General features: G+C 38.5%; 1 protein-coding gene across 1 annotated transcript in view; it reads left to right on the forward strand.

The window, feature by feature from the left end:
- Positions 1–792: 792 nt before the first annotated feature.
- LOC150083626 (uncharacterized) overlaps positions 793–22590 on the forward strand; it is a 31979-nt gene continuing 10181 nt past the window's right edge. Inside the window, exons 1-2 of the mRNA XM_090377393.1 lie at positions 793–1691; positions 12739–12905. Coding sequence (XP_090233519.1) covers positions 1079–1691; positions 12739–12905 — 780 coding nt within the window. The 5' untranslated portion in view covers positions 793–1078. The remainder of the gene's footprint in view (positions 1692–12738; positions 12906–22590) is intronic.

Genomic DNA, 22590 nt, shown 5'->3' on the forward strand with positions numbered 1-22590 from the left:
TTACTAAAAAGTATAGTTCTATGGAAAATCACCACGTCACTTCATATTGTGACCATAGTTAGTCCGGACAAGGATTGCATAGTTTTATCTGCCGGAAACTCCGGTTTTTCGACCAGTAAACAAGCAAACCGATCGAAGGATGCGCGCACATGTACACATAACATACCGTATGCCTCATAGCATTTGACAAAAACACACACACAGATCTCGTTTTGGTATGGAATTTGCACCAAGGCTCCAAGAGGATTGAAACTCACCGGAACATTGTCCCGGTTCTAAAAATTTTCCATTTCGAGCCGTGATTTGCATGTTATAAGCTACAACCCTACCATATCCCCTCATGGACAGAGCTATTACACGCATCATGTCATTAGAGTAATCAAGATTTAATATTAAAACCTCTTGCGATTGCGCCATCACGTATTATTAAGTATAATTGCACCAATAAACATTCTTAAAGTGTTAAGCCTTATTCGACACTTCGCTTGACCTTGGCAGCACACCCAGTTTGACATTTCTCTCCCGGACATCAGAACTGACTCCGCAGTCCTATTGTACGAGCAAAAACATCTTTTTTTTTTTTTTTTTTGTTCTCTTCTGAGGAAACATTCCACCACTGTATCCTTGTCACCCCAAGTTCCGCGATGCTGTTTTGCCCTCGCTTGTAACACTCAGATTTCAGGCCGAGCTTCAACGAGTCCGCGTCTTCTGTACATGTGACACCCGCCCACACATGTTACAAACCCGGCTAGTGGGACCTCACGCTTCGACATTCTCTCTGCCGGCAAGGAACAGTTGACACGATGACTACTGTTTCTAATATCTGTCACCACCTGTCGTATGTAGGGGAACGTCTCTTTACGTTCCCCCGTCAAGTGTGCGTACTTGGCTCGCTTCCTTGAGCAACAAGTACTTGATGAGTGGGGAACGTGCCCGGTCGTAGCTCCAAGGCTATAAAGCAGACTTCGTGCACTATCTTCGGAGTCTATCAACCATGTTTAGTTGACGCTATTAAATATAAACCGCTTGCTGATTTCGAGATTATTCTGTTTTTGTGAGCAGTAACTTCGGCGGATTTATGGATCCTTTATCGTACAGTCGCACCAACCCCGCTTACAACTTGGCGATGTGGAAATCTGCCGCCAGTTCCTTCAATGCCGTGGCTTTCCCAAGTGCCCATACAACCTTATCGGATAGGAGAGTAAATATTCTTTCTACGCCGTCATTCGTATCGCTTCCACCCACTACGTACGGGGACCAACCTTCCGTGATGCCGGAGCTACAAGTGGACGAGGTGTTTTCGCTGTCTTCGGCAACTTCGCACGCTCCCTTGCCAAAACCTTTCGTTCAAATTGCCGATTTTCCGGAGCTTTTAAGTAACAGTTCAACGGGACGAAGGAATAAATCGGCGACCGAAGTACAGAATCCTGAACGTAGTTGCTTTCAGAACTTTGACCACGGTGATCTTTTGGCAGTTCGACCCAGTAAGCAATCGCAGCACGATTATATCTCCCTGTCCGATATTGAGTTCCAGGAGGAAGATGAAGACTCCAGTTGCGTATTCGAGACTATGTTTGATATTAATGACAATGCCCCTGCGAAAGTAGATTGTTCTGAATGTTCCTCCGATCTTTCCCCTCAGACGGAAAAGGAGAAGTGTCACTTTCCAGTGAGTGCCAAGATACCATCAGGTAGGTTCAAGAAACCATCTGCGAAAGGTGACATTGTTTTGAATGTTTTTTGGGTAAAATTAGTTTCAATGTCAGATGCGCAGTCAAATGATACTTCAGTTAATGAACAGGTTTGGTTGTTTATAGCAAAACAAACCTAAAACTGACCAACTGGCACTTATTACTGTTGTTCATCCCACAATATTTTGCACCCCACATTTTCAGAACGGAATGAACTTTATAAGCTCATACGAAGAATGAGTTAGTTGGTGTCAGAGGAGAGTTGCATTCTTTTTGGTTTACGGGAACATTGTTTTTTCATCCCGAAAACCAACTATACGATACGCAACTTACAGACACAAATACACTGACTCCTTATGGCTTTAATTTCCTTTTAACTAATTCTAAACAATCCAGCTCATTTAGCTAACCCGTATGAAAAGTCATGATAGTCGGAATATGGATACTTCGAACTAAGATTCAGAACTATTCACTTGGAAGGTGATGATTGTCAACAGAAAAATTTACTCAGTTCTTGTTTGGACTGTGGAAGTTTCCTTGTTTACATTTTTTGATGTACGCATGAGAACGTCCAGTTGCTCATTAAAATTAAAGTGAACAGTATTGGGATATTCTGTGAATTACTCTTAAATAAGGAGTTTTCTAAAGTTTACTAAGAAGTACTTTTTTTGCATTCTTTGAAACAGCATAAACAGAAAATTTATTAATTTTTAATGAAATACATCTTCGGTACAGCATCTTTGAGGCCTAGATCTGGGTTATATCGGCCAACTGAACTTCTTTCATTCTGATTATTAAAACTATTGAAAATAATCCTCTACAATAGATAAAATTGCGTATTTACTAATAATAGGGCTAATACTAATTTCTAAAATATTCTACACACTCATCGTTAAGCCTATACGCTCAGTGTTTAGGTATAAGGCATGATTTAATCCGTCCAACCATAAATTTCTGTGCAAACTAAAGAAATATGCTAGTTGGGCATATTTTACTTACACTCAGTGATCACTGAATTATGACCATCTACCTATGTTCCTCCGATCTTTCCCCCTCAGACGGAAAAGGAGAAGTGCCACTTCTCCTTTTCCGTCTGAGGGGAAAGATCGGAGGAACATTCCTTTTGCCCTCAGTACAGCAGCTATCCGACGTGGCATTGATTCAATAAGATGTCGGAAGCGTTCGGGAGGTATGGCCAACCAAGCTGTGTGTGTGGTGTAGGGTCAGCAATGCAGGTATGGAGGTGATTGGTGTATCCAGACGTCTGATATGCCTTTACATAGTGTCCTACAAGTGCTATATAGGATTGATATCGGGGGAAATTCGGAGGCCAATCGATATGCTGGAAGTCAGATCTGTGTTCCTGCACAACAAGTGCCTGATGGCTCGGCGCATTGTTATCTTGGAAGACACCATCGCCATTCGGGAAAAAGTGTAACATAGCGGGTTGTACACAGTCAGCAAGCGGTTGACGATAGTGGAGACTACTGATACGTTGTTCCACATGCACCAGGGGTCCAAGTTCTTGCCAGTGAAACATGCCCCATACCATACAACCGCCTCCACCGGCCTGTACTTTTGATACCATGCATGATGGATGAAGAACCTCATGTTGTTGACGCCAAATCCGTACACGACCATCTAAGGTGTGGAGTAAATAACGTAACTCATCCGACCAGCACACCTTCTTCCAGTCTTCTAACGTCCAACTTGCATGCTCTTTGCGCCAGGTGAGTCTTTTACGCCGATGAACTTTGGTTAGGAAAGGATGCCGTAGGGTCGTCTGCTGGTATAGCCCATACGTGCGAGAGTGCGACGCATGGTCATGCCAGATATTGTTCTGGATTGGCTCATGTTATACTGAATAGTCAACTCCTCAACAGTGCTGCGCCTGTACGAGTCGTCAGACCCGGCGCTCACCTCTAACATCAGCCTTTCGCTGACCTTTTCAGTTTTGTCGTCGGGTAGTTGTTTGACCATTTTTACGACAGTCCTGGTACATTTTAACTACGGCGGCTCTCGAACACCCCACCAGTGCAGCCGTTCGGGAAATCGAGGCACCAGCTCGTCGAACACCCACAATCTGTCCTTTATCAAAGTCCGATAAATCCTTCCTTTTACCCATCACGCTCGGAATTTTACTACCTACTGAACCACTGACACCTTATCTATGCTATGTAGGTCGACTAACTCCGCACTCTCGTACCTCACGTGGTCAACGGATCGCATTCAGTTTTCATAGGGGGTGGTCATAATTCAGTGATCACTCAGTGTATCTATCTGTCTCTCACAATAATAACACAGCTCTCGTCTTAAAGTGGGTCCTCGTGGATAGCACACTTGGTAGGGTCGTCGTCCTCCTCACACTGGTTGGAAAATGCACCTGAGTTCGAGTCCCGTCGATGACTTGAGAAATTTTTATGGGCCTTTTTCACAACGTGGTGAATTAGTCAGTCTCAGGGGAGAGTATCATGATTTTTTCTCCCGGAACTCGTGTTTTTCATCCAGCAAACAAAAAACTGATCTCAGAATACACACAATTTAGAGATAGTATACACAGAGCAATATGGTCTTAGTCACTGATGCTCCATGCTCCTGAAACCCTACTACTACTTAAGGTGGGAGAGACTGCTACCCAAGACAAAGTGCTTATGCCAATTCCCAGTGTTGCCCAAAGAAAATCAATGTTCCATGTTTCATACGTAACACAAAATGGGAGATCATATGATTTCCGAAAGTAACTAATCTTGGGTGTCGAAAACAACCTCGGATCTCTTATCTTTTTAAATTTCATTTATTTTATTCTTTTAGTCTTGGACATTGTTTTATTTTTATTCTGTTTCAATTTTTTTTTACTTTTTTTTTTTTTTTTTTTTTGTTTTAGTTGTGTAGCATTAACTCCTAGCAACTAAGGCCACGAGGTGACAATCAGAACTATTTCTATTCGGCGGTCTAGGGTATTAATTTTCTCTCTCTCTCTCTCTCTCTCTCTCTCTCTCTCTCTCTCTCTCTCTCGCTACAATTATATGCTTGTACAGTGTTTCATATAAATAGCTGTTATACAACAAGAAAATATATGCATTTGAATGAAGTCGTAGTTGTTGCTTGTTTGCTTGAAGAAAAACTTTTTGCTTGAAGAAAAAATTTGCTTGTTTGCTTGAAGAAAAACTCGAATTTATGGGAGGAAAAACTATGCTGACTTCGCCTCACACCAACGTTGTGAAAAACCCCCATAAAAATTCTTCGCGTCAGAGGGGAAGTCAAACTCAGGCCTTTTCCACCCGGTGTGGGAAAGACGGTGACTATATCCACTGTATTACCCTCGAGGCCATTTGACTGAAGTGTTTTAGTTTAACATACGAGTATATCGACAGTACAAGGCCCCCGTAGCTGAGGGGTCAGGGACAGAAGTGCAGTAGCACAGGCTCTTTGAATAGACAGGGGTTCAAGCCCCTTGTTGCTAAATACGGTTGATCTGCTAACCCGCACTGGACCAGCGTGGCAGATTATGGTCCTTTTCCTTCAACATGAATCGTTGAGGAGGCTTCCATCCTGCAGTGGATTGATAATAGCTGCAGTTTACCTTTACCTTTTTATATCAACAGTACAGGAGTCAACGAAATAATAGCAGGTACGTCAATAATAATAATAATAATAATAAAGGTGAACATCAGGATGTTCGATTACAGTCGCCTTCACCACCACCTCCCCGGTGGATTAGAGGATCAATTTGAGTTGAGCCCAAGGCATCACATTAAGTAGAAGAAATGAGTGAATCGTCAGTTACATACTTATTACCATTCTGAAATCTTAAACACCTGTGGATATCATGGAATATTATTACTCGCAGGACTATCCTGTTTTGACTTAATTCAGAAGTCGAATAAGTTCATTATTGTGGTGTTTATTTTCCTGGCAATTTGAGGAATGCATGGATTAATATAATTGTTGTTGTAGGATTTTAGGAGCATCAACGATTAAGGCCATATTGCCCTGTGCATATCGTCTGTAAATTGCGTGTGTTCTGAGGTCCTTTTTCTTTTTGCTGGACGAAAAACCCGAGTTTCGGGAAGCAAAAATCATGCTACCCTCGCCTGAGACCGACTAACTCAGTCACGTTTTGAAAAAATGCCCATAAAATTTTCTCCCGTTATCGACGGGACTGGAACTCAGGTCTTTTTCATATGGGGGGGGGGCAGCGATCCTACCAACTATGCTACCCACGAGGGCCTTAGATACCTTTTTGTTAATTTTGTTATCCGTTTTCCTCACAATGGTTTTAAAGACATAAATGCGAATATAGGATCTTATATGTGCTTATAAGGTTATACTGTATCGATATTTGATAATTGCCATTCAACAAGATTCGGTCTCAATCCGTGTTCTGGTAGTTCGGCCCTAATTAGATGCATAGCAGAATCTGATATATATATATATATAAAAGAAAGAAAAATGCAACATCGATCTTGATTTAAAAACTTTCTATAAATAAAACAATGGCGTAACCCACAGTTTTGAATTCCTCTACATTAGGATTGGAAATTTCATTTTAAAAATTAAAAAATATATCTTCTTTCTTGATATTAAATATAATAACTGATATTTATAGTATATTCTTTTGAATAATGTATACTATTAAAAATGTATTATTTAGGTACACAAATCATCCCACGGAATTCACAGTCGTTAAAAGTAGTAAAAATAACAGAAAACATTCTAAAATAAAGGTTTAATGAATTGTAAATTAAAATTAAATGAAAATATACCTTAAATGATTAGAATTTATGTATTTCGTTATACAGCATATATTTATCGAATATTTATTTATTCAAGGAGATGACTGCGGCACGAAATGAAAAGTCAGAGCAAATTTTTAAAAAATGAAATAAATATTTTTTAATTTATGAAATTAAAAACTTAAATTTATTTTACGTTTAAAAAATAAATTTAAATTTAAATTTTTCATTCAAAAGCAGTAAACTTAATTTATTTGCAAAGATGAGTAATAAAACCCAAAGTGGTATGGTCTTTAGGAGCACCAATGAAAACAGGTCGTTCTGACTACTCATATACGTGTATGTTTGCGTGTGGATATACTGGTGGTGGCTCAAAAGGTGCCTACCAAGTTTAAATCTTTGTTTCTCCATGAATATTGAAAGTATAAAGTTTACTCAAACGGTATATCAACTACTCCTGGAATTTATATGACATTGGGTTCGATGTAGCATCCCTCTACTTCGACGACGAGAAACCGGAGTTTTGGAGAGAACTACCTTGCCGAATTCGAACCCAAGCCTCTTTCACGTGACGTGGATAATAAAAGTGATTATAACCATTGTGCTACCCGCGCGGACTACCAGATTATGGCAAAATCAATTTCTTTCTTCACAAATAGCGTTAATAAAGTCCAATCTCACAATAGCATTGCTCTCCGTGAGTAGTTGCCGTGTCTTGTACTTAAACAAATGCAAGTCAGACTTGAGGATGTGTTACAGACCAGTGCGCTTGATGCCCAATTCTTGAAAAGCTCTTCTGGTGAACTTTTTGGACTTCTCTCAAATGTTTCTCTCACTTTTTGAATGTTTATTTCAGTTTTTGTAATGATGGCCTGCCATGTTGAGAGTAATCGTCCAGAATGGATTTTGTCTTCCAACTGTGCCTATCTGGCTCTACTTAGGCAACGAACTTTTGAAAAGCTCCTGACAGTTTCAGGACTCTCTGATAAACGGAAGTATTTCTCAATTATGAATATCCGCTGCTCCATGGTGTATGACGCCATTTTGTGATCGTCACATCACTTGAAACACAATAGACAAAAAATAAATTCCTTGAGTATACCATTCGAATAAACTTCGTACTCTCAATAGTTGTTACTATGTTTCATTCGAAAGCTTTTCAGTAATTCTCAAAGTTTAAACAGGGCCACTTGTCCGTCGAAAATGATTCTCGCTCTGACTGCCCTTTAACTTCAGAAACAAATATTCACTCGCTCGTATTCGTGATTTCGAGAATTTGTCACTGTCTGATGATCATAGAGAGCGACGAATTCTTGCATATCAGGATCTTGGTTAGCTGTTGCTAACTCAAACCTCATCTTTAGTTTCTTCCATAATTACTTACAACGAACCTTGGGTCTAACATTTCCCAAAAGGCTTATGACCCCGAAACAAAGTCCCAGTCCTCTTCGATGAATGACTGCGTAATTTTAAAAACCCAAACGAGTAAGAAAATCTCGATAAAATGTCAAACGAAAGTTTAAATCCGTTAAAATCATGTTTAACATATTTTTTGACTCACAGGACAGTGTTCATTATGAATTTGTCCTGCATGAATACTACAAAACAGTTTTATGGCGATTGAAGTTTGGAGAAAGCGGCCAGAAAATTAGGCTTCAAGAAACTGGCGTTTTCATCATGACAATATCCATGCACATTCGGTACTTACAGTCAAGAATTTCTTGCGAAGCATTCCATCACTGTGGTTCCCCGTCCACTATATTCACTGTATTTAGCTCCCTCCCTGCGATTTTTACCCTAAGCTTAAAACCTCTTTTAAAGGTCAGAGATATGTAACGACTGAGGAAATTATTCAGAAAGCAACAGGGAAATTATTAGCAGTTCTAAGAGAATCTTGAAGCAAAGTTCGGCAAAGTGGGCGACTACCCAAGTTCTCGCACCTGTAGAGGCCTCGCTGGTGAAAATTTTTTAGCTCGACTTATATAAATGTACAGAAATTCATTTACTCTTAGAAAATCCAATACAAAATGTACATTAATTAAAAATACAACGTTACTACATTTTTAAGAAATGAAATAATACTTTAACACGAAATTACTGTAGGTATTGAAAAAAAAAAACTTTCGAAATCTTCAGTTTCTCAAAGAGACTACCAAATGGGGCATTGCTTACAAAGAAACCAATTTTGCATCAGTAAATGGATTTGTTGATAAATTTGGTTTTCTTTTCGAAGTATCAAACCTGAAAAAATGTCGACGGACAGCTTTTTGAAACGTTACCAAGCTTTAAAAAAATGTTGTTGTTGTAGGGTTTTAGGAGCATCAGCGACTAAGGCCATATTGCTCTGTGCATATTGTCTGTAAATTGCGTGTGTTCTGAGGTCGATTTTCTGTTTTGCCGGATGAAAAACCCGATTTACCGTCAGATAAAACCATGCTACCCTCGCCTGACTAACTCAGCCACGTTGTGAAAAGGGCCCATAAAAATTCCTCCCGCAATCGACGAGACTCGAATTCGGGTCTTTTCCACTCGGTGTGTGGAGGACGGCGATCCTACCGACTGTGCTACCCACGAGGGAGTGATAGGAGTGAATTCGGGTATGAAAACATGTACATTTACCGTTAATCCAAGGGCTTTTTTTTTTTATATTACGTGTCACAATTGGAATTGGGTGATACTGCCATAATTGGAGTTGAACGGTACTGCCGTAATTGGGTGATGTTGCTAAATCATCAACAGTGGTAAAAAGTTTTTTTTTTGTTTTTTTTTTTGCTTAATAAAAAGAATATTAAAGAATACACACTTTTCCATTTGGGTGATTTTGAACCAAATGTTACGAATATATCTTTGAAACCTCTTTCCGAAGCGCAATGGGAATGCAGATTTGGTGATTACATTCACTGGCCAAAAAATTAGAAATTTTTTATTCGATATCTAGTTGAGCAAACTTTGATGTGACATAGATTCCATTAGTGGCTAAGGTAGTCTAGCTTCAGATTTGATCATTCTACCATCTGGATATTTGTCAGCGGCTATATTGTGGCTATATTCAGTAGAGAACTGCGCGGACAAACTGGCCATTCCATCATATACCAAAATTCTCAACTGGATTCACACCTAGAGAATTAGGCGGCCAAGGGGACCGCCTAATGCATAACAGATGTTGGAAATCTTGGGAATGTTCCTCGAACCATTCAGATACAATTTTTGTACAGTGGATAGTTGTCATCTTGAAAGCATCCATCGCAATCAGGTAAAAATGAATTATTGCACGTTGAAGTTCGTACGTACCCAGCCCGTACCAATAGAACCTACCCCATACTGTGATACCGCCTCCAGCAGCAACATGAGACAGTCTCTAACCACTCCAGTCGAATCTTTCGATTTTTCCAGAAAGCAGTAGCTTTCGTATAGGCACACGACTACCAAATCCCAAGTTTTTCAACTCTCGCCGCATTTTCGGTTGGAAAGAGCCATTTCGGTTGAAAATGGCTCTTTCTTTGCCTAAATTGAATTTTTCAGACACTGGACCGTCTCATCTGACACAATTTTCAATTTAAAATTATGCAGTCTCCTTCTTGGAGGACCGATTTTCTGCCGCATTTCTTCCTTTTAGAGATGCATTCTTCTTCTTTCGTCTTCCACTTATTGTATACTTTGGAAATGGTTGCTTTCGACACACCAGTGATTTCCTTTGTTTTTTTAAACTGCGGCTTCTTCTAAACGTGCTGCAAAATTAACACCTTTCTGAAAATCAGAAAAATCACGTGTCTTCCCATATGCGGATCGAATAAGAAGTCCAGGAAAGTATACAGTATTTACTCGTATCTAATACCAAGGCACTTGTAAGCAATCTTGCGACAATTTACACTTGCATACTGCACGTTTAATTATTTGCTGACGCCAATTACAAAAGGTTTCTAATTTTTTGGCCAGTGAGTGTATAAGATTTCAGTTAAATGGCATGCGCGAAGCTATCGAAATCTTTATAACACGTGTTATGAATCAGGAATTGTCACTGAGCGTGAATAGGTTTTAAACAAAATTGTACTTTCGAGTATTTACTGTCACTAATCGTATGGTACAGAGTTCTGTAGCACGAATAAGACAACTTTGGCAAAAAAAAAAAAAAATAAGTGAAGCTTATTTACATAACACTGTCTCATCTTGCACAGTTTTGTTCTTGGCTTTATCATTGAAATATGTTTCAATATACATTAAAAGGAGCTCGCTAAGTCTGCAGGAAGCGGTAAATATGACATTCGTTTGGCGTTCAAAGAGAATAGAACGAATCGAAAAATATGTTCGTTTACGAAAAATGCAGAAGATAGTTTCAGAATCAAAACGATTTTCTGCATTTCAGAATCAACATAATAATTAATGAAATTAAAATAAACTTAGAAATGCAGTTTGAATCACTAAAGGGATTGGTTAATAAATTTAGTTTTCTTTATGAAGTATTAAACCTGAAAAAAAAAAAGTGTTGATGGAAAATCTTTTAAAACATTGCCAAGATTTAAAGAAGTTAGTTTATGTACGTAGTGAGCTACATTTCAGGCGTGGTTTCAAATAGCAACAATTCATGATTTATAACAACAACAACAACAAAAATACATGAACCAAAAAAAATTTCTTCGGATTCTGCTTTTCTGTGCATCCACCACATTACTCATCCATTCCTTCAACCAGCGCATGGCAAGAAACATAATATCCAGTGCTTCAGCTACAATATACGGTGTATGGACAGCTATGTGATACGTACGAAAAACATTTAATAATTGTCGCATTTCCGATTTTAATGAAATTTAGTAGTAGTAGTAGTAGTAGTGGCATGTGATGCAAGAAAGCAAATGTATGAGCTTATGCAGCATCAGCCAAAAAAAAAAAAAAATCACACCATTCCCTCCAAATGCCTTTTTCAAACCTTTAGGTTGGCTGAACAAATCGTTCTAAAAGAGCGAAATGTAAAAATTCCTGAAAATACATCTACTGGGAGTCCAGTTATTAGATTCAAACGGACGGACAAAGAAATAATAACTATCGGAATTTCTATTGTTCCGATTTTAATTAAATTTAAAACTCCTCTACAAATCTTTCCAAAGGGCTCAAATTTAAAATTTTATGAAAATCCATCAAAAGGGAATAGAATTATTACATGAAGACCGAAAAAAAAAAAAAATAATAAAATAAAATAAACAATAACTGAGATAGCTAAGACTATTCCTGTCACTACTACATCTGGTAAAAGGAGCTGAAAGAGTTTTTCCCTGTGAGTTAATCTGGTTTTTCATCTCGCACAATGCAAATTGGTACTTAAACATACACACTTCTACAGACATAATACACTTACGGTTATGAGTGCACCCTCCGGCATCATTATAACGTTCTAATGTTATAATTAGTAAATACAGATTACCAATATTTATATTATTTTATTTTTCTTTTATTGCCCATCCCTTTCCAATGAGAACTTCTTTTAATGACAAACCTTTTTTTGCGTGTGGTCGGAATTTTTTTAGGAACCATCCAGCAGGCCTAATTTACTTTGAAGTAATTGTCGAAACCAGAAGTTATAGATATGTTAAACCGATAGTTGTCCAGTAATGGCGTAGGTAGAATTTTTGGAACTCTATGCAAAAGCGCCCCCTCTCTCTAATTTTATTAACACAAAATATGACAGTGGTTTACTCGTAAAAATAATATTTATAAATTAATGGTTTACTCGTAAAAATAATATTTATAACATTTAAAATAATATTCAACAAATCTAAACTCTTGGATATAAGTAACAATTTTGATGTTCCACAGCAGGCCGCTATAAAAAAATCCTTATTTTTTTATTAAAAAAATACAGAATATTTTTAGCAACTTATTCATGTACAATGAAACATTAATCTTGCTTTAAAATCATTTTATAATATTCATCTAAAAGTAATCCTAAATAAAATTTTAAAAATCATTTAATATTAATGAATGCTAATAGAAATGTACAGATCCTTTTTCACTTTGCTAAATAAAAATGTCATGTTATTTTCAAGAACATTTATAATTTTTTACATTTTTTTCTATATATTTCTATTTTTAATGTTTTCAAACAACAATATTTCTGTCAATCAAAAATTGTCAAACGCGTGTAATCACCGTTGGCCACTTGAAAAAAGACAGCTTATTAACTTCAATTTAACAATGACAAAGTCCTGTTGTCAGATTGATTTTCTAAATTTTTAAATTAGAAATTTGTTAAATACAGCTAATTTCTTAAAAACAACTTAATTATTAAATATAACTTATTTCTTGGTGTTTCTTTCCAGACAACAGCCTTCACAATGGAGATGTTCATGCCAGGTCACGCAAAGAAAGGACAGCATTTACCAAACACCAAATTCAAGAACTAGAAAACGAATTTGTCCAGCATAATTATCTTACCAGGTTGAGGAGGTACGAGATTGCTGTTTCGCTTGACCTTACAGAAAGACAGGTAAGAATAAATAAGATAGCTTTATAAATGTACATTATACCCGCTGGCTAAAAAATTAGGCGAGGATAACATGGTTTTTCTCCCGTAAGAAATTGGGTTTTTCGTCCAGCAAAAGCAAATCGATCAAAGAACACACGAAAATCGACCTTTGTTCATTATCATATAAAAGTTATAGGACCAACTTTTTCCCGAATTACAGCCGTACACGCTATAGAATGGATTCCACTAAGTGTCTGAGGAAATATAGCTACAGATATGACTATCCTTCCAACAGGATATTTGTTAGATGGTGTATTGTGGTCGGTCAACAGCCATACTGACATGTCATCTTACTAAATTCTCTCGGCTTAGGTGGGCCGCCAAGCAGCAATTATTTCATCTTTGAAACCAATCCATCCTCACAAAGTCCCTAGTAACTTCAATGTATCCAAAAGTCCTGTACAGTTCCGAAATTTGGGCTTCAGCAGCTTCCACTAATATGAAGAAAATTTACGCAGGAGAGTACTGGCTTCTGAAGTAGGCTAATGTCAAACTCCATCACAGTCCCAGGATCACTACCACTGAACTCCCAGTCACCTTACTAATCAGAAGAATGTCCTCCTTTATTAAAAAAAAGAATTTACAGCCAAATTTACTTTATTAAAAAAAAGAAATTTACAGCCAAAATGCTAATAGGATTAATCTGCCAACCATTTGGCAGATTAATTCCTGGAGGATCTCACAACCTTGTCTTTGATCTACTTCGATGCTTGTCAGTCATACTAATAAACTTGCCCTGGTTGAGATATTCTTTCCCAACCAAATGCACGACACGGTCAGCAAAATAGACGGCGACATGCACTAATTGGTCAAAGAAAAAGTACAGACTGAGCATTCTTCTTGCTGTAGAAACCTCTTCGCCATAATCAAAGAAACAGCAGTCTATACTGTATACATGTGGCATATAGGAGGAAACCCTGGAGACCGAAATTAAAACAAATACACCTTGTTTATGTGCATATATTAGTCTTATTGTTCCATTAATATAATGTTCATTTATTGTTCATATTATACTGACATATTGTCCCTCTGTGTATTCGCCTATTAATTGTTATGTGTTATTTAAAGTGCCTCACTCAAATTCTAAACTCCCGGGATTCCGATGCCGTGAAGGGATTTATGTTGTTTTTCTCCGAAATATATAATAAACCGAACTGCCCTTTCCAACATGACCAACACATTTCAATTTGATTCAGATCTGAAGATTTTGGTAGCCAGGTCGATGTTAGAAATCTTGGGAATGTTCTTCGAACCGTTCAGATACAATTTTTGCACAGTGAATAGTTACGTTGTCGTCTTGAGAGAAACATTGCTTCAAGTAAAAACGAAGCAATACATGGCGAAGTTGGTACGATACGACAGAAAGATATTTATTGGAAGTAACACGACTTCTAATACCGTGAATGGACCTAGGCCGTACCAATATAATATACCCCATATTATGACACTACCTTCTCTTGCTTCAGTAGTGAAAGCAAAACAGTCTGGATGCATGGCTCCATGAATTTCACGCCATACGTTAACCCTACTATGGTGCAAAAAAAGTGTAAATCGAGACTCGTCAGACCACATGATCTTTTTCCACTGTTCCACAGTCCAATCATTGTGTTGGCGGCACCATTCCAGTAGAATCTTTTGATTTCTTTCAGAAAGAAAGAAAGTGATTTTCTTATAGCACACGACTATCAAATCTCAAATTTTCCAACTCTATCCGCATAGTTTGATTGGAAACGGAACTTTCTTTGCTTCAATTGAAATTTTCGGTCATTTGTTGCATACTGGACTGCTTATTGTGACTGCTAAATCGCTTTAAATTCCTACTGTGTCGTACTTGGAGTACTGAATTTCTGCTGCATTTCTTTCTAAAAGAAAGAAATGCAGCAGAAATTTTTCTTTCGTCTTTCTTTCTTTCATTTTTCTATCGTCTTCCACTCATCGTATAGTTTGAGATGATTGCTCTCGACACACCATTGATTTCCTTTGTTTTCTTGATTATCGCTCCTGCTAAACGTGCTTCAACAATAACAAACACCTTTCTGAAAATCGGAACGATCATCTCTCTTCCCCATTACGCATCTTTTAAGAAGCTACAGGAAAGTTTACAGCATGTATCTGATACTAAGGAACTCATGACCATACGATGTAACACATATTTGCATATCGTACGGTTAATTATCTGTTGACTCTAATTGCAAAAGGGGTCTAATGTTTTGTCCAGTGAACGTATGTATCTGTATGCGGTGTTCATATTAAAAGTTATATAAGCAAATTGCAAGAGATTTTAAATCAAATTTTTATTAAGACGCTTTTAGGACTTAAGCCTCAGGCTGCATAAAAGTTTAACAACGTACAAGTTTCTGCAATGGCACCATGTTAGTATGTAGTAAACTCTAAAATAGCTGAAAACGGCATCGTTTTAGGTGTATCTCATATTGTTAATACCTTCAGAACGAGTTGCCATGATATTGTACTACCTCGAAATAAGTAACGCTTCACCAATGGAGAAGACTATTGTTACTTATTCTCAGCGGATACCACCACTCAGATGGCACCATTTCAAGGCTATGATGCCATTGCACAAACTTGTACATTGTTAAACTTTCACACAGCCTGAGGCTTAAGCCCTAAAAACTTCTTAGTTGATTTATTTCGTACACCATCAGGCATCTCTTATATTGTGGAGCTGTACTGTACTTCATAACTGTTTTGCCATCATTGCATCACCTAGGTACCTACCCACCCACCGATGAAGGGCCAAATATCCTCGAAACTGTCACTAGGGGGCCTGATGCTGCCTGGAGTTTTCAAGAATAGGTAACAACAGTCTTCTCTACTGGTGAAGCATTGCCTATTCGAGGAGTTTTTGAGTGGTGTGAGTTAAAGGAGTTACTGCCCCTTTCATTCTTCTACACCATTTCTTTTCCTCTTCCACTCCTACTATTACTTTCCCTTTGCTTTTCTAAGTCTAATAGGGACAAGTGGATAGTAGAGTTATTATCCCACAAATATACAAAATAGCCTTGAAGCAGTGCCGTATGGGTGGTGGTATTCGCTGAGAATAAGTAACAATAGGCTTCCCCATTGGTGAAGCGTTACTTATTCGAGGTAGTACAATATCATGGCAACTCGTTGTGAAGGTATTCACAATATGAGATACACCTAAACGATGCGGTTTACAGCTATATTAGAGTTTGCTTCACTCTAACACGATGCCATTGTACAAAATTGTATATTATCAAATTTTTATTTAAACAAATGAAACGAACATTCATTACAAGTATTATGCATATTTTACTTTGAGTAAAATGTTCTTTACTATTTAGTTCAGGTGGAGGAATAGATTTACCCAGATATGGCTTATAGAACAACGGTTCTAGTGGAAATTTAGCTGCTTAGTTGTTCTAAGGAAAAACAAGGAGATGAGCGATGAATTAAGATTGTGTGAGATCAGCTTTGTTATAGATAGCTTGGTTTGGCTTCAGACAGTCCATTGTCTCATGGGCCATCTTTCCTTTGGAGGAATTCTTGCAAGATCTAACCGAGCACTAGTTAAACGTATTGCGTGCTAGCTGGTTAGTTCCTGTACGGTTTTAGCGCATTAGCAAGTTAGGCCATAATGCGTCATACATAACATGTCTGTAAATTGCATGTCTCTGTGGTCGATTTTCTACTTGCTGGACGAAAAACCGGAGTTTCCGGGAGAAAATCATGCTACACTCGTCTGAAACCGGCTAATTCATTGTGAAAAAGATCCATAAAAATTCCTAGCTGCATTGATGGGATTCGAATTCAGGTATTTTCCACGCGGTGTGGGAAGGATGGCGATTATATTGTGTTACCCACGAGGGCTGCGTGTTAGTCTGAGCTCATTATAGGGTAACAGGCTACAATAACACCAGATATCTCTCTAATTATAGTGAATATTTATGACGGCAATGGAGGTTTTTACGTGTGTCCTGAAAACCTTCGTATCCAAGAGGGTTTAGTAGCGTGCGAACTTTGGAAGCAGTCGATTAAATGAATTTTGACATTAAAGTCGCTTCCTCTCATCACAAAAATGGAGTATGAAACTTCTCCACAGTGTTGAAAACGGTTGTTGTTGTTGTAGGATTTTGCTCTGTAAACATGTCTGCAAATTATGTGTGTTCTGTGATTGATTTGCTATTGGCTGGAGGAAAAATCTGAGGTTCCGGGAGAAAAAACATGTTACCTTCTCCTGAGACCGACTAAATCAGCCACATTGTGAAAAAGAACCATAAAAATTTCCTCATATCATCGACAAGACTCGAACTCAGGTCTTTCCAACTGGTGTCGGGAGAACTGCGATTCTACTAACTGTACTACACACGAGGGAAATGTTGAAATGGCTTCTTTATTAATGTTTGTTCGATTCCTAATGACAAGTACTACGATGGCTGGCATACTTTCTCGTACACTTTTGGCATAGAACAGTGAAATTTATTCTACTGTTTTTTTAAAAAATATAATTAGTAGAATAAAATTGGCCTTTTCAATATGTAAGAATTTGCTAAACCTATGGAATTAAATACATATTATGATTTTTTAAAATGTATTCTGTCTCTTTTAAAGTAACAGACGTTACTTTAAAAGAGACAGAATACATACAGAAAGTAATCCACGTTACTTTTAAAGTACTAATCACGGTACAATTACTAATCACGGTGGATTACTAATCACGGTACAAATTCCATGTTTTATATGTGCAGAGAAGAGCAGAGCAGAACAGGAATCAGTATTGGAGAAGGAATTAGAGCACATGCATTCTACTCCATTCAAAAAATATTGATCACAAAAGTTTGAAGGGCCCGAACGAAAGTTCTGTTACCTTTACTTAATATTCAGTTAGGGTTGATTTGAAAATGCTTTAAAATTGCGTCATTACCTCTACAGGTGGGTAACTGTTTTAAGAAGCTTTTAAATCCAATTCCAAGTTCATCTGATACGAAACTTAAAGAAGGTATTTTTTAACTTTAGACGAGAAATTTGAAAGAATGATAACCATACTTGAAAAAGAAACATAGATTAGCTTCAAAACTTTTGTTCAAAACTAGAATTAAAGAAAAACCACAGCCCTCGCGGTTAGCAAAGCGGTTATAAACGCTATCTTTCCCACACTGCGTGTAAAAGACACAGATTTGAATCCCGTTAATGACGTAAGGTATTTTTATGAGCTTTTTTCACAACGTGGCCGAGTTGGTCGGTCTCAGTCGAGGGTTGCATGGTTTTTCTTCCGTATACACGGGTTTTTCGTCCAGGAAGGAAGCAAATTGACCGCAAAATATACACAGTTTGCAGACACAATGTACTGTCGCCTCGTCATCCTAGTCGCTTTGTCACTTAACACACACATGAAAGTATCGTCTTGTTAATTAATTTCAAAATTTAGCGTGTAGGATGAACTTGAACTTGTGAATTCACTTCTTGCACTCCCCACAAACATCTTTCCGAAAAATCTTGTCTCCCTCAGTAGAGATATAGGACAAAAGATACATAGATAAATATAAAGGTACAGGGAAGGACGAAACATCAACGTCAACATGATGACAGATTAGTGAAAATCTAAGATTTTACCACCCTTGAGTTTTCTACATTTTAGTATGACTTGGTATTTGGATAATTACATAAATTTACAAGATAAAGAAATTTGTATTTTCCTTCTTTGTTTTAAACCTGCGGAAAATCTTTACAATGTATCAAAAAGATAAAAAAATGGATGTCAGTTTTGAAATCGTAATTGTTTTCTGTTGTTTTTGTAGTAGGGTTTTTAGACGGAGCAACAGCGACTAAGGCCATATTGCTTTGTATATACTGTCTGTAAATTGCGTATATTCTGTGATCGAATTTCTGTTTTTTTCCTGGACGAAAAACCCGAGTTTTAGGGAGGAAAAAACCATGGTACCCTTGCCTCAGACCGACTAACTCAGCCACGTTGTGAAAAAGGCCCATAAAAATTTCTCCGGTCATCGAACTAAGGTCTTTTCCACCTGATGTGATGAGGACAGTGATTCTAACAACTGTGCTACCCACAAGAGAATTTTGAAATCAGTTTAGCCAAATAAGGGAAGGTAAACATATTGTGAAATAGCGATTAAACCATAATCACCATTTCACAATTTTATCCAAGAACACGTGTCATCCACGAATAATCAAATAATTTTCACAATGATTTGTCATTAAAAGAAATGATTTTCTATAAATCATTTCTTTCAATAAAGGAAAGAATGGTTTTCAATAATGAATTGTCATAATAAAAAGGATTTTACATAATGATTTGTCATAATCGAACGATTTTCCATAAACAAATGAATCATTCGAATGATATGAGTACTCACATCTGGTGAGTATGGGCTTAGCGCACCCAGGGTTCTGAGCTAGATATCATCATTCTTCTCTTCCTTAGTGATTCCTTCTATTTCTGACTTTTGTTCTCTCTCTCTCTCGGGGTAACTCAAATTTTTTTTTGGCTGGTGCAGCAAGAGCCTCATGCTTCCTTGCACCATATGGCTAATAATAATAACAATACAATACAATACAATTTATTATTATTAATAATAAAATAATCGAAATAATCGGATGTTTAGTTATAGTCGGAATAATCGAATGTTTAGTTATAATCGAAATAGTCCTTTCTACTGTTCGACCATTATGGTCGAACAGCAGAAAGGATACAGGCAGAGCAGCAAAGGATGCAAGGAGCAATTAACCATAGATGCCGCAGTTATGGAGCAAACATACAAGAAGCACCGCAACCTATACACGGCCTACATCGATTACCGCAAGGCCTTCGATTCCGTACCTCATAGCTGGCTAATAGAGACCCTGAAGATCTACAGGGTCAATCCGATAGTGACAAACTTCCTAGAAGCAACAATGGCGAAATGGAGTACCACCATTAAGGTCGAGAACATCACAACCAGGCCAATCCCCATTAGAATATTCCTCTTCTAATGGGGAAGAAGAGGAGATGTTCTGAGCCCACTGTGGTTCTGTCTAGCACTCAACCCGCTATCCACCATGCTTAACGGCAGAAAGTATGGATATAGCCTCAAAGAAGGAAGAAAGAACCTGTACACCTTCACCCACCTGATGTATATGAATGACATCAAGCTCTACGCGGCAACAGAGAAGCAACTCCAGCAACTACTCTGGATCACCGAAGAATTCAGCAAGGACATCAGGATGAAATTTGGTCTAGACAAATGCATGACCCACACACTGCACCAGGGAAAATTAGTTGGCCGAAACTACCAGCTGCTGACTGGTAAAGAGATCGAAGCTATGACAGAAGGAGAGACCTATAAATACCTAGGGATGATGCAGGCTCAGCAGTTAGAGCACAAGGAAATCAAGAGGTGCCTGACCGAAAAATATTATCAGAGACTCAGAAGCCTGCTGAAAACAAAATTGAACGGAGGGAACACAGTTATAAGCCAAAAACACCTATGCAGCTCCATACTAACATACACCTTCGGGGTGGGTCATAGATTGGACTAAAACCGAACTAGAAGATATCATGCGAAAGACAAGGACAATGATGATCAAGATCCGCCAACACCACCACCCGAAGTCAGCAGTGGAGAGACTAACAATAGCTCGGAAAGAGGGAGGGAGGAAGGGGGCCTGATAGATCTGATAGAGAACAGAAAACAGCGATAGTTAACCTGAAGGATTATTTCTAGAACAACACAGCACCACTCCACCAGGCCATAAGGAAGATAGATAAGTGGTATACCCAACTCACCCTAAGCGAGGAACCCCCTCCCTCCCAGACGGTACAAGAAACGAAGTTAGAAAGATGGGGAAAGAAGACACTCCATGGCAGACACTACAATGACCTCCATCAAGGACACATCGATAACATTGCTTCCAATGCATGGCTCACAAGCGGGACGCTCTTCCCCGAGACTGAAGGATTCATGCTGGCCATCTAAGACCAGGTAATCAACACCAGAAACATAAGAAAATACATCGCAAAGGAGCCCGGAATGACAGATGACACATGTCGACGATGTCACCTGGCCTCAGAAACGATCCAACACATCACCGCAGGGTGCAAGGTGATCACCCAGACTGAGTACATTCATAGACACGACCAGGTAGCAAGGATAATACATCAGAAGCTACCGAGGAAATACCAGTTGACCAAAGAAAGTGTACTATACTACAAGTATGAACCCCAGGCAGTACTAGAGACCCGAACCTACAAGCTGCACTGGGACCGCACCATAATAACGGATAAGACCATCCCGCACAATAGACCATCTTGGACATAACCCTTGTGGACAAGATGGAAAAGGCTACCTATCTGATTGACATAGCGGTGCCCAACACTAGCAATGTCCAGAAAATCCATGAGGAAAAAATTAGGAAGTACACGAACCTGAGACATGAGGTCAAGGAGATGTGGCATATGCAAGAAGTATCGACCATCCCGATCATCGTGTCAACCACCGGTATGGTACCAAAGACTCTACATAGCAGCCTAGCAGCAATATATCTCCCAGAGAACACCTACAAGGAACTCCAAAAAGTCGCTATCCTGAACACCTGTAGGATAGTCAGTGATTTCTTCTACCAACACTGACTCACCAGACATTACAACCACCCTGTGTACTTGGTAGCAGTACCCGTCACGGAGTGGAATCCCCCAATCAGGGAGAAATAATATAAGAGCAACAATAATAATAATAATAATAATAATAATAATAATAATAATAATAATCGGATGTTTAGTTACAGTCGGAATAATCGAATGTTTAGTTATAGTCGAAATAGTCAAATGTTTAGTTATAGTCGAAATAGTCAAAATAATCAAATAATTTTCTATTATCGAAATAATTGAGTATGACTACTCAATTATGCCCATCGCTACTAATAAGTTTTCTGATCGCTGTTCACCAGAAAATTATATACTCTGTTGTATGCTCTACAATTTAGTGCTTTTATCCTCTCATTACTTCAAGTGTTCTATCTGCGGGAATTGTCAACTTCGACCAACAGTTACACCAGTCAGTGATAAATGACTGAAATGTAACTACGAATATAACAAAAATAATGAAATTTTGATATTTATGGCTCCCAAGCGTGCGCTCATAGCTGTAAGTGTATTATTTCCGTAGAAGTGTGTGCTCGTGGGCCGATTTGCATGATGATTTACAGGATGAGAAATCCAGAATAACTCAGGAGACAAACCCTATACCCTCCTTCTGTGATCAGCAAGCTACAGCCTCCATTGAAGAGGCCTTCAGAAATTCCTTCAGGCTATCGAGTGGAATTGAAAGTAGATCTTTCCAAATGAGTGGTAGACGGCGATTTATCGTGCCGTCTGCTACGCGTTTGGAAAGGCCGATCTCAAGAACGGCTGTCACCGAGGGATATTTCAGTGGAGATGGCCTTATTAGAAACTTCAGTCTGCGCGGATAGCACAGTGGTAATGTCACCGTCCTGGGTTTGTATCCCGTCGATGACGCGAGGAACTTTAATGGCTTTTTTCACTCCGTGGCTGAGTTAGTCGGTCTCAGGTCTAGTGTGTAGTAAGGTTTACTCCCCTCCCCCCCCCCAGAAACTGGGGTTTTTCTTCCAGCAAAACAGGCAAATCGACCAGAGAACACACGCAATTTACCAA

This window comes from Mastigoproctus giganteus, chromosome 7, assembly GCF_048544385.1.
Source record: "Mastigoproctus giganteus isolate SK-2022 chromosome 7, ASM4854438v1, whole genome shotgun sequence".
Lineage (NCBI taxonomy): Eukaryota > Metazoa > Arthropoda > Arachnida > Uropygi > Thelyphonidae > Mastigoproctus > Mastigoproctus giganteus.